General features: G+C 38.4%; 1 protein-coding gene across 1 annotated transcript; it reads left to right on the forward strand.

The window, feature by feature from the left end:
* Window positions 1–438: 438 nt before the first annotated feature.
* Window positions 439–660, forward strand: LOC133050135 (keratin-associated protein 19-3-like). Its single transcript, XM_061134266.1, has one exon. It carries the CDS (start codon window positions 439–441, stop codon window positions 658–660), a length of 222 nt encoding a protein of 73 aa, XP_060990249.1.
* The last annotated feature ends 12,979 nt before the right edge of the window (window positions 661–13,639 follow it).

Raw genomic sequence — 13,639 nt, forward strand, 5'->3', positions numbered from 1 at the left:
CTAAATCTAGGTGGAATTAATACACAACAATCCAAAGAATGCTATGAAAATGAGAAATGAGATAATATTCAATAGGAAAATACTGCCCAATATGAATGATGCAACATGCTTAGTAACGAGTTCTACTCAGGGAATTTTTATTTTGTGACTTTGAAGATATTTTCTTCTCTCATTAAAAAAGAATGTAATGAGTTCAAGAACATTTTGACCAGGCAGTTATGCAATCTCAAACAATTTAATGAGTGTGTGTCTCTCCTTGTGTCAGCAAACAGATTAGCAATTGGCCTGAAGTTAATGCATAATTTGGAATGATGCAAAGAAATGGCCTCATGTATCACCACGTGTTGTGTCCACGGTATATAAGCGTCCCTCCGCACGAGCTGACATCCACTCTCAGGACCTGGTCTTGAACAGCAAACCGGACTCCCCCCTGACACCATGTGCCATTGCAGCAGCTACTACGGAGGCCTGGGCTACGGCTGCGGAGGCTTCGGCGGCCTCGGCTTCGGCCGTGGCTGTGGATGCGGCGGCTTCCGCAGGCTGCGCTTCGGCTCTGGCTTCGGAGGCTACGGATGCGGCTCTGGTTTCGGAAGCTTTGGCTGTGGCTGCTGTCACCGCCCACTGTTCTTTAGAAGATGTGGTTTCTCCAGCTTCTACTAAACTCTGACTACAGTAACCCAACATCTGCTACCGTCAGTGGATTAGACATAACGTTATTCAGTCCATGAATCAAGATAACCTTAGCCCTATATAGCATGATAAACTCAAGAATTTCAGAGAATTTAATATTTATAAGCTTTTCTGTCACATGTCTCCTGGCATTTGTTTGCTTGGACACTATCAGATGATTTATGTTGGTGACCAATAAATGTTCTAATTGGAAATAAAAAATATGGCTCTTTGCAGTTCATTTAACTCAGTTATATGTACATACCTATATGTTATTTTGCTCTTTGACAGTTATAAACACAAGGATTAAATCTTTTAATTTTTTTGCAAAAACAAATCATGTTAGATGTACCCATTTATAGTTGCTAGTCATCCATACTTAATTAAAACTGTAGCCAGAGCAAACTTGCATTTCACAAATCTTAAAATCCATATTTCTAAATTTTCAGGGAAAGTAAGTTCTATTTCTCTGTGAATCTTTTAATTATATTTTATAATTCTTCTTTTGTTCATAATCTTCTGCTTTCATCTACTTCGTTATACGTGTAAAATAACACTGACTTAAATGACCTAAAAGTCTTTAACAATCTGTATAATAAAAATGTGAAATTTGATCATTCAGCTCACTCATCTCACTTACCTTCCTATGGGAACACAGTCTTTCATTTGCATAGTCATTGCTACACTGAAATATTACAATTCATTAAGAATAATAAATGCACAGAAATATTACCAAGGAGCAAAACATTGTTTATCTTCTACTGAACAAGATCATCACTGAATGATTTTTTTAAGAATGATTTTTTAAAAAATTATATAAAGATGAATTTCAGTAAAACATTCTCCCTTCAAAAATAATCATTTTATTTAAATAAAAGAATTGAGGAACAGAAGTAGAATACTAGAGTTTCTAAGCTGTTTTCATAAAACTGCATGAAATCTTCAGAAAATGATATAAACCAAATAATATTTAGCATAAATTGGGCAAATATAATTTTAAAAAGAGCTTCCTTCATAGTTCAGTGGTAAAGAAACCATCTGCCAATGCAGGAGACCCGGGTTCAATCCCTGGGACAGGAAGATCCCCTGAAGAAGGAAATGGCAACCCACTCCAGTATTCTTACCTGGGAAATCCCATGGATAGAGGAGTTAGCTGATTACAGTCCATGAGGTCACAAGAGTCAGACAGAACTTAGTGATTAAACAACAGTAATTTTATAAAACAACAAAAAGTGAAATCATAGAGACCTGAATACAAAGTTAAAACTCCACAATGCTGCCCCATAATCCTGTAGGCAAGGTTGTCATGCTTGTTCAGCTGGCAAGTCTTGCCCGACTCTGGGACACCATGGACTGCAGCACACCAGGCTTCCCTGTCCTTCACCCTTTCCCGGGGCTTGCTCAAAGTCATGTCCATTGAGTCAGTGATGCCATTCAACCCTCTTGTCCTTTGTTGAACAGTTCTCCTCCTGCCTTCAATCTTTCCCACTATCAGGATCTTTTCCAGTGCGTCAGCTCTTCACTTCAGATGGCCAAAGTACTGGAGCTTCAGCTTCAGCATCAGTCCTTCCAATGAATATCCAGGGTTGATTTCCTTCAGGATTAATGGTTTGATCCCCTTGAAGTCCAAGGGACTCTTAAGAGTCTTCTCCAACACCACAGTTCAAAAACATCAATTCCTCTGTGCTCAGCCTTTCCTTATAGTCCAATTTCCACATCTGTACATGACTACTGGAAAAACCATGGGTTTTATTATACAGACCTTTGTTGGCAAAGTGATATCTTTGTTTTTTTAATATGCTGTTTTTCATAGTTAGGTTTGTCATAGCTTTTCTTCCAAGGAGCAAGCGCCTTTTTATTTCATGGTTGCAGTCACCATCACAGTGATTTTAGAGATCAAGAAAATACAATCTGTCATTGTTTCCACTTTTTCCCCATTTGTTTCCTGTGAAGTGATGGGACTAGATGCCATGACCTTAGTGTTTTGAACATAAAGTTTTAAGTCAGCTTTTTCACTCTCTTCTTGTACCCTCATCAAGAGGCTCTTTAGTTCCTCTTCACTTGCCATTTGTGTGCTATTATCTGCATATTTTTGGTTATTGACATTTCTCTAGGCAATCTTGATTCCAGCTTGTGAGTCATCCAGTCTGGCATTTATACTCTGCATGTAAGTTAAATAAGCAGGGTGACAATATACAGCTTGATGTACTCCGTTTCCAGTTTTTAACCAGTCCATTTTTCCAGGTCCAGTTCTAACTATTGTTTCTTGACCTGCATACAAGTTTCTCAGGAGGCAGGTAAGGTGGTCTGGTATTCCCATCTCCTTTAAAATTTTCCACAGGTTGTTGTGATCCACACAGTCAAAGGCTTTAGCATAGTCAATCAGGCAGATGTTTTTCAGGGATTCCTTGCTTTTTCTATGATCCAGAGGATGTTGGCAATTTGATCTCTGGTTCCTCTGCCTTTCCTAAATCCAGCTTGTATATCCAGAAATTTTTGGTTCATATACTGTTGAAGCCTATGTTTAAGGGTTTACAGCATGATTTTGCAGACAAGGTATCTTGGAACAAATGATTTTCCCTTCAAAATCAGTGACAAAATTAGGGACAGAATTCTGCTGCCCTGATTTCCATGATGACTATACAATGTTTACTTTCCAAATATTTTCTCCCTGAAAGTTCTAAGATAGAGCATTTAAAAAGTTTTGGTGATAGTTATTAGAGCTGAATTATGACAACTCATTTTATGGATTGGTCTCATAAATCAATATCTGTGTTTCTTTAACATTTGCACTGTTCTCAAACAGAGAATTGCACTTAGCAATTTTTAGTTTATCTGCTTTTGAATGTAACTAAACAATAAGCAATGTTAAAATTCAAGTCTAAATAAAAACAAACCAAAACACAGCAAATCTAAAATTTACCATCTTTTCTTTCAGTCAGCATTATCTAGGGGTTGTATGTAGTACCATAGTGGGCTCAGCAGGAGAAATAAAGGCAAGTTACTCTGTTGAAGAATAAGACTATGTATTAATAATTTGATGCAGAAGAGAAGAATTTCTATTCCCTTTTCATTTGGATAATATCTCTGGGGACAGTATACATGAGGATGACAAGCAGTAATCAATACAATTATTATTATTGCTGACATTCTTAGTGTAATCAATATTATCATAATTCTGGGCTAAGATTTCATTGATCTATCTCTGAGATGAAAGTAAACATTTTGAATTTATAACAAAAGACTTCTTCTAGGAAAAATGTGAGAACGTTTTTCACTCTTTCACCCATAAACATGAATAGAAACTTAGGTCATGATTTAAAAATTAAAACAAATATAATCTGAATCTGCTTTTGATCTACTGATTAGACAGGAAAATAATAACTCACCAGAGAAATTTCCAACATGACTTTTTTTCTTGTGCTTGTGGGGGAAAAAATATTGTTCCATAATTTTCTAACTATTTTTGCTTTCTTTTTTTCTTTTAAACAGCTAATGAGCATTTATAAAATATGCATACCATTGTTATTTGTTTTCTTTTTTGAAAACACAATTAGCATTTATTGTTATTGAAAAATTTTAGTTATATCCCATATTTTTTCCATGTATAAAGTAGAGACAGCCTAACACTTAAAAAAACAAGAACTCTTAATCCTGGTCATATGCTCTGACTAAATCACAAAAGAAGAGTGTGAAATCTTTAATGTTATGTAATTTATTCATATTTCTAAATGATTCATTAAAAATAAAAATTTAATATTTTTCAATCAATTAATAATTCAATCAATTTTCAATCTGATTATCTGAATACAGAATAAAAATGGGATAAAGTTAGGTTAGAGTAGCAGACTAAATATTAAGTAAAGATTAAGTAAGAGATTAAAGTCTGACATTGGAGTAATACCATTTTGTAGCCAGAAAGCCTGTTGGAACTCACATCAACCTTCAAATATTTCCTAAGATAGCCAAGAAATTATTCAGGCTATGATATACATGTTCCTCAATTTAACATTACAGTCATATAAATTCTTTAGACAATACCATTGCTATGTTTTATTTAGATAGTAGGATAATGTCAGAGAACAAACCTGACAAAAATACATTATCCAAATGTTGCTTATAAATCTCAGCAAAAGCTTAGCAATACGGTTATAGTCCCGTAAAACATGTTTCTTGAGCTTCAAGAAACTTTCTCAAGTTTCAAGGTATGGGAACATTTACTTAGGGCTTTTTCAGGTATGGGACCAGCTTTGGGTATTAGTAACAACCTCACTGGGCTAACCTGAGGAACTCTGTGAATACCTGGTAAAAAGTTTCCAAGAAGTATATCCTTATTCTTTGTCCATTTTTCCAACTGTGCCATGTATTTAGATAATTTAAGTATTCCCGGGTTGTACAAGTCCTTATAAAATTTCAGAGTATTTTGCAAGTTGAAAAATATTTTGAACAAGCAACATTATCAACATCTTTGAAAGGCCTTAGGAAAGTCTAGTTAGAAATTTCCTGAAAACAAAAAGTTGGCATGTATGTGTGTTTGCTCAGTCATGGCCGACTCTTTGTGACCCCATGGATTGTAGTCTGCCAGAATCCTCTGTCCATAGAACTTTCCAGAATGTAAGTAGAGAAGAAATCTCTTGATTAAATATAAGGTCTTAATTTTGAAGAAAGTATGATACTGTTAGTTTTATCCCTAGTATGCTAGTAAATAAATATTGAATAATTTAGGATCCAGGATAATTGTTAAGGAGAATAATTTCTTGAAACATGGTTACCAAAGTGTAAAATTTCTTATCTCCACTGAAAAGGGTTTTAGAAACATAAAATCATAATCACATCTCTTAACAACTCAATTTGGTCACAGGGAATCTATTGATTAAAGTCAATACAAAAACTCTTTAATCAATTAAAAAGTCTCCATTAATATGAAAGGGCTTTCTAGTAAATATTTTATCTTTTGTGTGTATAGAATAAAAATTCATTATACCTGGTCAATTTTCCAAGTCTGAATAATTTTTTAAATATATTTAACAAATATAATTGCTGGTCTCCAACTGAGAGGAACCAGACCCTTTGTTCTGGTATTTCCATCTACGTAACATTCCAAGACTGAGCCAGTCATGAAAACAATTTTCAGTTTGTCTCCTTTCCTCATCCATTGATTTATCTTTAATTCTGTCATCTAAATCTTCCTAAGAGAGATTTCATCTTCTTCATCACTAATTTCTTCTTTATTTGGCATGTTTTCATCAATTCATCACAATATTCTCTATTAAGAGTCTTCTCAAATCAACTTTTACTCCATTCCCATCTTAAGATGCCATTCTCCTACATTCCTCTTATTGGTTAGAAACCCAAAGTTTGACATCACTGCTTGGGTTATAATGTCAATGTTGATTAACTCTATGACCTTGAGAATATATTTTACTTTGAGTCTCATTTTTGTTATCTGAAAATTGAAGATTATTTCATTCTTTTCTTTGTAATATTGTGAGTATTAAATGAGCTAATGTTTATAAAGTACAAAGAATGGCCAGACAGAGTAAACAATATTTGTTAACTGTAACTATTACTTTAATAATTTTATTAGTGCATATCTTTTTCCTCTATTTAGTTCAATAAAGTACCCTCACCCTCTAATGCCTAGCATATAAAAACTAAAATCTGTGCTCAACTATATTCTTTACACATGCTTTATTTTTCTCATAATAGCCATTATTTTATAAGGTGATGTTTGCTTATCTTTTTCTGCTGCTCCTTCATTGAACTTCTTCATTGAAGTCTGTATTTACTCACCTTCAATACAGCTACATTGAAATTCATTACAGACTCATTAGAGAAATATTTTACTTTCTTTTTCATTCGTTGCTATACTACTAGATGCTTATTAATGCAGTCATACGAGATGATTCTTAAACTTGATATGGTCTTATTATAAGTTGAGTTTCCTTTACGCTATATTTTTATGCTAAAATGATAACTGAAATAATTTGCTAAAAAGGTTTAAACAGCCCTTTTAAACAATGCATTGCTTCCTAGGTAGACAGTGCATGCACAATGTGAGTACAATAATTTATTAGAACTTCCATTCCAGCAGTCATTTGTACTATGAAGAGGCACAAACTCATTTTCTCGCCACCAGTTACTCCTTCTGTCCACCAGACTACTCTAAGGATCTGTTCAGAGATCTTAGGACAGCATTGTTTACTAGGCAAGGAAGAGGTTCAAAGAAAGATTGTCAAGTCTTCACATAACTTCAAGTTGTCACTGTCTTCAACATGTACTTTTCTTTCAGAAGTAAAGATGTAAGAAGAAATAGGATATATCTGACATAGTTCTTGATCAAAAGAGATGGAAATCATTTGAAAACAAATGCATTTACTGAGAATATGGGTTACTCAAAGAAAAAGTTTGTAAGCTGGGAGATTAGTTTAACAACTTGTCCAGGATCCAGGGATGTAGACATGGTTGGAATAACAACCATGTCAATGCTGCAGCAATGGAGAAGGCAATGGCAGCCCACTCCGTTACTCTTGTCTAGAAAATCCCATGGACGGAGGAGCCTGGTAGGCTGCAGTCCATGGGGTCGCTGGGAGTTGGACACGACTGAGTGACTTCACTTTCACTTTTCACTTTCATGAATTGAAGAAGGAAATGGCAACCCACTCCAGTGTTCTTGCCTGGAGAATCCCAGGGACGGGGGAGCCTGGTTGGCTGCCGTCTAAGGGTCGCACAGAGTCGGACACGACTGGAGTGACTTAGCAGCAGCAGCAGCAATGCTGAAGCAATAGTATTACAATACCGCCTTATCCATTACTGTTGGGCTGACATGGTAGGGCCAACCCTGCGGTGCTTATAATTGTGAGACACTGTCAGCAAGAACTGCCAGGAAATTTAGGGGAAAAACAAAACAAAAGCTTTATTACTTACAGGACCTGGAAATTATACAACATATCTGGGGTCATAAAGCAAGGTCAAGGGAAAGGGAATGCATATATCTGGGGTTCTGCTTTTAGTGGGACTGAGGCTAAGAGTTACTTGGTTTTAGCCTTTTTTGGAGAAGTTAGTATGTAAGAGTGTAGATTCAAGTGCAAGAAGAGAAAAAACAAGTGGCTCCAATGGCCAGTCACTGAAATCAACCAAGAGCACCAAAACAAAATTGCCTTGACTCTTTATCTAATCATGTGGCTGGCACTGTGTTTGTTCCAGATAGCCTCTTTGAAGTGGATGTCTCTTTGAAGTGGCTGCCTGGGTGATCAAAGCTTAAGTCAGGCCATTGGTTTACAAAGAGAAAAAAGCAAAACAAAACAACTGTCAAGGGTTTACACTATGCTGTGAGAGTATTTTGAAGACATAGTTAACATTCACAATTAGTCCACTTTAAATAAAAGAGATTACCTGCATAATATGGGTGGAATTAAGCCAATCAATTGGAAGCCTTAAATGCAAAATTTAAGATTTCCCAAAGAAAGAATCCATTAAGACTGTAGCACCAAACCTTGCCTGAATTTACAGCCTGACAACCTTTACTTCCATTTTGGATTTATCAGCCCCCATAGTCATGTGAATCAATTCCTTAAAATAAACACATGTAAACATACACATATACACACTGTATTTATATCATCCATGTCTATATATACTATTGCTTCTCTTAATAATTCTTCCAGTTTTCTATGAGGGTTTCCCAGGTGGCGCTAGTGGTAAAGAACCTGCCTGCCAATGCAGGGGACATAAGAGATGCGGGTTCAAACCCTGGGCGGAGGGCATGGCAACTTGTTATGGAGTCCAAGCTTGGTCTGCTCACTGCAAGAAAAGCCAGTGAACCTGAGGTGAAGTGTTGGGACTAGGAAGGGACTTTATCCAGGAGCTGGCTGACTGAGAAGATGGCAGGCTAGCACCTCAAAATAATCATCTTTTAGGGACCTGGATGTTAGATCTTTTATGGATCAGAGATGGGGGGAGGTGAGGAAACAAAGAAAAAAGACTATTTAATTCCTGCAAATATCTCCTAGAATGGCAAGCCTCAGATAGGGGATGTGTTAGTCTCACTTCTTACAGTCATTTCATGGGTGGTGTTAAATGCAACATCTCCTGTTATATCAACAAACAAAGGTGTCACATTTATCTTTGATTCCGGCCTCCCCAAATGAGGAGGCCCCAGGTGCCGAGCCATTTGCCATACAAAGAATTCAAGAATGTCACAGTCCTTCACAGAGGCAAGGTCAGGTTAACTCCCCGAGGCAGGCCATTATGTATGCCTACAAACCGGCAAGGTAAGGGTTAAAGTCACTGAAGCAGATCCAAAATAAATTCAAAATTAACCCTTCCTGGTTACAACCCTACTCCAGTATTCTTGCCCGGAGAATCTCACGGACAGAAGAGCTTGGCAGGTTGCAGTCCATAGGGTCGCAAAGAGTTGGTATATACTATTGCTTTTCTTAACAATTCTTCCAGTTTTCTATAGGTGATAAAAATTTCCCTAAACCAAGTTAAATCACCACTTAGCCCTTGGGGTTAGAACTGTTCATTTACTTCCCAGGGCTTGAGAGGAGGGCAGACTGTACTTTATTCCCCACCTGTCCCTGAAGCACTAGACACAAAAATGTTGGGAGAATAAAGAAGAGAAGAAGAAAACAAATCTGGAACAAGAGATAAGGTGACAAGAGAGCAGACTTCTGGAGTGATGCAGCTAAAACCATGGAACCTAAGAATGAAAACATTCCCTGCCATGTCAGTAAACAAAGGATGTTGCAGCTGCCAAGAGGGAGCTCAGGATGGAGACAGTGGGCTGCCCATTGCCAAGCCCTCGGGTGCTGTAGCCATTCTCAATGGTGCAGCCCGATGGGACTCGGGCTGGGAAGGAATAGGAAACTGGCCCTGGATAACTAAGGAGCAGATGCACTCTTCCCCTACATAGAGAAGTGCTCAATTTATTAACTTGAGATGTCTAGATTTTCTTTAACTAGCAGTAATCTTTTGATGTTCTGACTGCCTGGTCTTTGTTGCAAAACCTCATGTATATCCTCACTCCCTTACTGCTTTGGAGCAATCCCTCAGGGCCATCTGAGAGGTTGCCTCACTGGATTGAAACCTTCAGAATGTCCTCCAAATAAAACATAGTTCTCAACTTTTAGTTTGTGCATTTTTTTTTTTTCAGTTTGCAAACCCAGGAGACAGCACATAGTGAGAGGGATTCTAAGAACAGATGTGGCAGGGATGAGAGACAGTGACCAAAAGGAAATGGAAGAGAAGTCACCAAGATCAATCACCTCTACAAAAATTATGCCCTAAGCTCTCCCTTGTTCTAAGTGTGTTGGAGAAACACCATCCCGGGAGTGTCTATCTTCTGCCCTTTCTGGACGGTTCTCTTAATCAGCAGTTCGGGCAAGTGAAAAACAAATAGGCTCTTGAGTTTCTTACCTAAGTTCAAATCCAGCCTGTGCAGTTGGTAGTTATGGAGCCTTTGGGCATGTTACCGCTTAAGTGCTCTCAGCCCTCAGTGCAATGGGAGTAAAAGCAGTATCCACCTCACAGGGTGATTTTATGAAATGAATGGATACATGTAAAGTTTATGGACATGTTAATATGAAAAGACACTGTTTTTACTCTTATTATTACCAAACTGTGAGATATGTCTGTTCCAGGGACTCAGTTGAAGTGGTTTTAACACTTTAATAGAGCCTGGTTTTGAATCATGGTGGACCTGACATTTACATAAAATACCTTCTTACAGAGGATGTCAGAAGCAGTCATATCTAATTAGTGAACCAAAACAATCTTTCGAAATACAGTTGGGGTATTACCTCATGTCATAGAGTCAGTTTATGGGAATCTAACCAGGGTCACATAAAAGCCAAAGCTTTGAGAATGGAAAAATTACCTCTAATGGGCCCAACGTTGATTAAAGGGATACTAACTTAAAGCATGTTAACATGTAGTGATCTCGGAGAGGCAGCAGTGAGCCGGGCCTTGAAGTGAGATCTTAGTTCCCTGCAAAGGAACTGGACCTGGGTAGCCTGGATAAAAACTAGGACTCCTAGCCATCAGGGGCTAGGGGCTAGAAACAAAATTCCCCTGGCCTTTGCCACTATTGACCAATGCATTTCTCAAGGAGGCAAAACTGTCAAATCAGGTACAAAGTTTATTATTAGAGACACAGCACAAATGGGAGATCACACAGAGAAGCAATTTGCTTATTTAAAACAGAGGCAAGGCAGAGACACCCACGTGGAGAGAAAGGGTGTGGGCGTTCCCCTTAAGGAGGAGGGGCTCAGTAAAGAAGCAGTTAAATCATTTATATAGGACGGTTCTTCTGGGCGTTTATTTGCTTTTGGCCAAATATATGTTTTCTTTCCCATGCCTGACCTGCCCTAGGATACTCACCAACATGCAGGTGCAGTTTTTTCCCAAACTGGATTCCAGCCCAGAGGCCCATGGGAGGGCCTTGTCATCATCAAATACGGAGTGGCGCCCCTCCTTTCTGCCTCCCGAGGAGCCTTCCTGCACTTGGAGGAAGTGTCTCCCTTGCCCCAAGGAGGGGAAATATGTGACCGCTTGATCTTCTGCTCAAACAGGGTTCAGTCCTCTTTGTCTCTGCCTTGCGCCATGTGTGTGTGTGTGTGTGTGTGTGTGTGTGTGTGTGTGTGTATGTGTGTGTGTGTGTGTGTGTGTGTGTGTTAGTTGCTCAGTCAGGTGCAATTCTTTGCAACCTCACAAACTGTAGCTCAGGCTCCTCTGTCCATGGGATTCTCCAGGCAAGAATATTGGAGTGAGTTACCATTCTTTTCTCCAGGGGATCCTCCCATCTCAGGGGTTAAATCTGGGTCTCCTGCACTGCAGGCAGATTCTTTACCATCCCAGCCACTAGGGAAGCATCTCAAAGTGTCCATAGGAAACCAAGAAACAGGAAAAGCCTGGCTGTTTATCTGGTTAATTTACCCTGATTCTGTTACCATTTCTAAGTGTAAACAGGAGGCTGATTGCAAATGCCTCACTTGCAGCCCACCTATCTCCTGTCTCAGAAAATGCAAACAGGAGGACAGTAAGTGTGGGACTGAAGCCCATCCATCTCCTGCCTCAGGGGAAGTCCCTCCCTAGCAGGAATCCAGGGAATATTAAAGGGACTGGGAGGCTCAGATGCCATTTGAGATGTAAAGACTGCAGGCTTTACCAGTCCCACTTCTGAGGATTTGCAGTCCCTGTGCTGAGAGGAAAATTGAAGCTCAAGTAATTGGGCTTTTACTCCTCATCTGGATTCATCCCTGTTATAGAGTGAGCTGTAGTGATTGGCAAAATCCAGGCCTCCCCAGAAGCTTTGCAATGGGTATTGTGACCTTGGTGGTTTCAGTCTCCACTCTCATTTTGACTGTGGAGATGAGAACTTTGGAAGACAAATTATTCTGGCCTCTGTCAGGTCATGGAAAGTTCAGGTTCCCAGTAATCAATTCAACACACATTAACAAGATGCTAACATTTTGGATTTATTGATGTAAGATTATCTTTGGGCTATCACATTTGTAGATCAGAATTTTTAAAGTATAACTTTTTCCCTCAAACAATTTCAGCAAGTAATGAGTATTTAACTGCTGTAGACTAAACTTCAACTTTAATACCTTGCAAATCACATTGCAATCTTTCGAGCTGCTTAATTTCTACCTCAGATATATCAAGTGTCTATAGGATTAAGGAAATTAACTCATAAGGTACTCACTATTAAGAAGAAGTGTGGTGATGGTATGCAAAGGACATTATTCTGGTAAATTATGTCTTGAGAGGGTTATTTTCAGTTATGTTCCTTCTAATGAGGGCTTTTTGTTGCTATGAGCAGTCTTTTATTTATTCATTTTTTATTCTGAGTTGTAGGAAGCATAGAAGCACATAACATTCAAAACCAAAAAAAAAAAAAAATAGCAAATGTATAGTTAGTATCAGGAGCAGCGTGGGATGCTGGTGAAAAACGAAATCAATAGCAATTAAAACCAGTCAAATCAAGCAAACCATCACAAGTCAATTTCACAACATGTAGAGTAATATTCAGTCACTTATTTTTCCTTTTCTTTTCAAAGATTTTTTTTCAAAGATTTTCAAAGATGGAGTGACAGATATTAAAGCCCTCAGCATGTCATAGCTCTTGGGTCTTGGACAGACTGTGTTATAGCTCTCAGATCTCGAATGGACCATGTTATAGCTCTTAGACAAATCAGTATTACAACTCCGTGTTACAGCTCTATTTGATTTAGATAATAGCAGGAAAATCCATCTTTGAGGCATGAGGGCATGTTGACCCAAAGACGCGAAGAGAAGAGCTCCCCAGTGCGCTGGAGAGAGAGGAAAAGAAGACAGCGAGAGGGCCAGAGCCCTTTGACTCCTCTTTTTATGTGTTTTTCCCTCCCCCTGGGCCTGCCCTATGCACACTGGGCTCGGCCAGGAGTGCGAAGTCCTTACTCCGGTCCTCAGACCTTCCTTTGACCTTCCTCTGTTCTATTTTTGTGGGCTTTTCCCTTCCTAGTCTTTTAGCCACCGCCATTTCGGACTCCTTTTCCCTATTCTAACTACCTAACATTTTGATGCATTAAATATTCAGGCTCTGCTGTTGTTGTTGTTCAGTTACCCAGTCGTGTCTGACTCTGCAATTCAGGCTCTGAGTAAAAATGAAATCTATATACATAACAGAAGACATAAGAATAAAGGGCCACCTAATCACAATAAAGATTTGATAGCAAAGAACATCAGGATTATGGCATCCTATACAGTCTATTTCACCCACTGATCGCATCAGTCCTTCAGCTGAGAAACTCAGTTTTACCGACAGCTCATTTAACCTCAGGGCTGTGTTTGTGCAGTAACCTTTTAACATTTGCTTGACATTGATCCCAATTTTCAATTTATATCTTTCACAGTGACTCTGTCAGTCATACTTTATCTGTTTGTATTTTCAGTTTGTATAGAGTTGTTATTACCTTAAAAAAAA

This window comes from Dama dama, chromosome 31, assembly GCF_033118175.1.
Source record: "Dama dama isolate Ldn47 chromosome 31, ASM3311817v1, whole genome shotgun sequence".
NCBI classification, from domain to species: domain Eukaryota; kingdom Metazoa; phylum Chordata; class Mammalia; order Artiodactyla; family Cervidae; genus Dama; species Dama dama.